Consider the following 3,043-nt stretch of genomic DNA (forward strand, 5'->3'; position numbering starts at 1 on the left):
AGAAAGTTTTAGTCTTTTTTTTTTTTTTTTTTCAAATGATTCGAATGTCAAAAGCAGGCCTCATGCTGACTTTGTGTATTAGACTTTGCAATTAAAATCATTGATGTTTTCATTATACCCTCTTCAGGACCTGGCCTGGTAATCCCTGCTATAAAACATAAATCAACAGAGTTCATCCACAAGCCTTCCCAGCCACTGCTGTGAAATACCTGCCGCTGCACGCTCTCCTCAGACACCAGCTCTTCAGTCTCCGTCTGCTGCAGCACCTGAAGCGTCGTGTCCACGCCGGCGTAGTAACCCGTCTCTACTTTACGTTTGATAGTGGAGTTCCAGTGGTTTTTGACAGCATTGTCCGTTCTGGAAAAAATAAACAAACTAAGAAATCTTCTCAACTTCACAGTATAGCAGTCTATGGAAGCTCATAACTGTGAGATCAGAACTGTGATATATAAACTCGCAATTGTAAGAAAATGTCAGAATTGTGAGCTGACTTTTTCCCCCTCAGAACTGGACTTTATAACTCGCAATTGCAAGTGTATATCTGAGAAAACAATTCTGAATTGCGGGATATAAAAACAGAAAAAATAGGTCAATTGTGAGATATAAAGTTGCAATTAGCTTCTAACTTTTTTTTTATTCCGTGGCAGAAACAAGCTTCCATACCAATCAGACATGTGTCAACATTAGGGATGTCAAAATCTCATGATACGATAATATCTCGAAGTCCACGGTACGATATTTATTGCGATATTTAAAAAAAAAAAAAAGGCAAATGAAGATTTGGAAAAAGATGACAATTATGTAAATTTTAAAGGGGTCATAGGATGCCCATTTTCTACAAGTTGATATATTCTTTAGGGTCTTAATGAAAAGTCTGTAGCATAGTTTGGTTAAAATTTCTCAACGGTAGTGTAAAAAACACATTTTTTACCCTGTCAAAAACAGCTCTTTTCAGATCAAGCCGTTTTTGTAGCATTTTCCTTTAAATGTTAATGAGCTCTGCTGACCCCCCCCCTCTCTTCCGAGCTGCTCTCAGAGAGACTTTACTTTAGCCGCATCCATCGTGAAACTTGCTAATTAGCACATTATTAGGAAAGTCGATTTGCAAAGATTCATTAAAAAAAAACCTTACACTCACTTCTTCTGTAGATGAGGCTGGATCATGAATGATTTGCGCGAACATAGAAGCATTTATGTAGATCGGGGGCACATTCCCTTCAAAAACAAATGTAATCCACTGCGAGTTCAGCGGCTCAGATATCGGGAGTAAATGAGGACTGCTGTTCATTATTACATCCAACAAAAAAACACCTCAACCACTCAGGAGTCATTCTTTTCTACAACTGCTCCGGTGGTGAAACAATGGCGGACTGATGACAGTCACTCAGGGCGGAGGCTAAATTATTCCATCTAATGCACTGAGAGTTCAAAATTAAGAGCTCCAACCCATGTCTCTAAGAAAACTTAAGTCAGAAAAATGACTTGAATTGACATTCACACTGGTGTTTTAGGATGCCGAACAAATTAGAATATAACATCAATGACAGTAAAAGCCATATATTGTAAAACAACTGCACTGTAAAATAAATGAAAATTATTATTTCATAGGTATATTATTTCTTGCTTTACACTACAGTAGGGAAATTACAATACTTCTTTCCTAATTTCTACACTTCAAAGAGATATTTTGAATTTGGACTGCATTTAAACCGCTAGCTGTCAGCAATTCATGCGGCACTTTTGAGATTCTATTTTGACGGAAACAGCAGTTGAGCTTTTATTTGGAAGGAAAACTCCAGCTTCAGTGAAAACAGTTTTACAAAAAAGCCTCTCACTACAAATCTAGTGAAACGCTGTAATCATCTGCCGTGAAAATAAAGCCTAACTCGTGGCTGTTGCGTTCCCAAACGTGCGCTAAACTCACAGCAGTGCAATAAACGAGTTCACTGCATTCATTCAGTGTGAACCGAGCCGTTCTGAGGCGCACAACACCGGATCACGAGCTGATCGCATGAACGAAGTGTGTGCTTCGCTTTGAAACACGCAGCGAAACCAGACTTAATGAAGCAAGGGATTAAGCCATATATTGTGCTTTCAGTTTTAGTTCGTTTGACAGATACTGTGCCAAAGCATAATGACCAAAACACAACTTTAAAGACCTTTTGTGTTAGAATAAGAAGCTAGATATATTTTAAAAACTACACTTTTTGCATATCGTTTCATATCGTCATGTGACCACGATAATATCAAGACAGTTTTGCAATCATGATACCACGATATTAATAATATCGTTACATCCCTAGTCAACATGTTTTAAAATATAAAGTATTTGGAAAATATGTTCACCTGAAGCTTCCAGACCCCTGCATACCATTATATTCATTCAGACAACCCATCATTCCTAAAATCTCCAGTGCGTTCACCTTCCAGGAAGCAGTTTGGCGATCTCAGCCCAGCGGTTGCCCAGCACACAGTGAGCCTTGTAGATGATGAGGTCTTCGTCTGGGGTCCAGGAAGACTTCTTGACGTCTGGATTGAGGTGGTTGTGCCAGCGCTCTCTGCACTGCTTCCCGAGACGGCCCTTCAGGTGCTTGGCCACCATCGCCCACTGCTTGTTGCCGTACTTCTTCACGAGCTCAATCACCTGGACACAGCCACGAACAGACTTCACATACTGCGTCACCGATACATTCCCAGACTAGTCTGATTGTTCAAGACTGCTGGTTAAGAAACTGCTGTACCAATTGTAAGGCCCCTATGAAATCTATTGTGTTTTTTCCAGTTTTAATTTTTCTGGATTCTGTTCTACCCAGCGTTCTTCAATGTTATACAGTAAATTCAATTCTTATGATTAGATTTTGCTATTCCAGTCTTGATTTCCACATTGTAAAAACAAGATGAGAATTTGGAAAATTGTATGTAGAATATATACCAAAGAAATGTTTATGACTTAACATAGGGCTGCACGGTTATGACAAAAATCATAATTGTCGATTATTCCCTTGAAATTGTAATTGCGATTATTAATTACGATTATCACAAT

General features: G+C 38.8%; 1 protein-coding gene across 2 annotated transcripts in view; it reads right to left on the bottom strand.

Annotated features, from left to right (window-relative positions):
• Positions 1-3,043, bottom strand: part of LOC107670940 (myb-related protein B-like) — a 26,738-nt gene that overhangs the window by 21,041 nt on the left and 2,654 nt on the right. The window contains exons 5-6 of one of the 2 annotated variants that reach the window (XM_016463762.1): positions 2,424-2,644; positions 267-357 (exon numbers count right to left, since the gene is read on the bottom strand). In XM_016463762.1, the coding sequence (XP_016319248.1) occupies positions 267-357; positions 2,424-2,644 (312 nt within the window). Of the gene's footprint in view, positions 1-209; positions 358-2,423; positions 2,645-3,043 lie in introns of both variants that reach the window. The other variant, XM_016463763.1, reaches the window with a different exon arrangement.

Source organism: Sinocyclocheilus anshuiensis, unplaced genomic scaffold (assembly GCF_001515605.1).
Source record: "Sinocyclocheilus anshuiensis isolate Anshui unplaced genomic scaffold, SAMN03320099.WGS_v1.1 scaffold1503, whole genome shotgun sequence".
NCBI lineage: Eukaryota > Metazoa > Chordata > Actinopteri > Cypriniformes > Cyprinidae > Sinocyclocheilus > Sinocyclocheilus anshuiensis.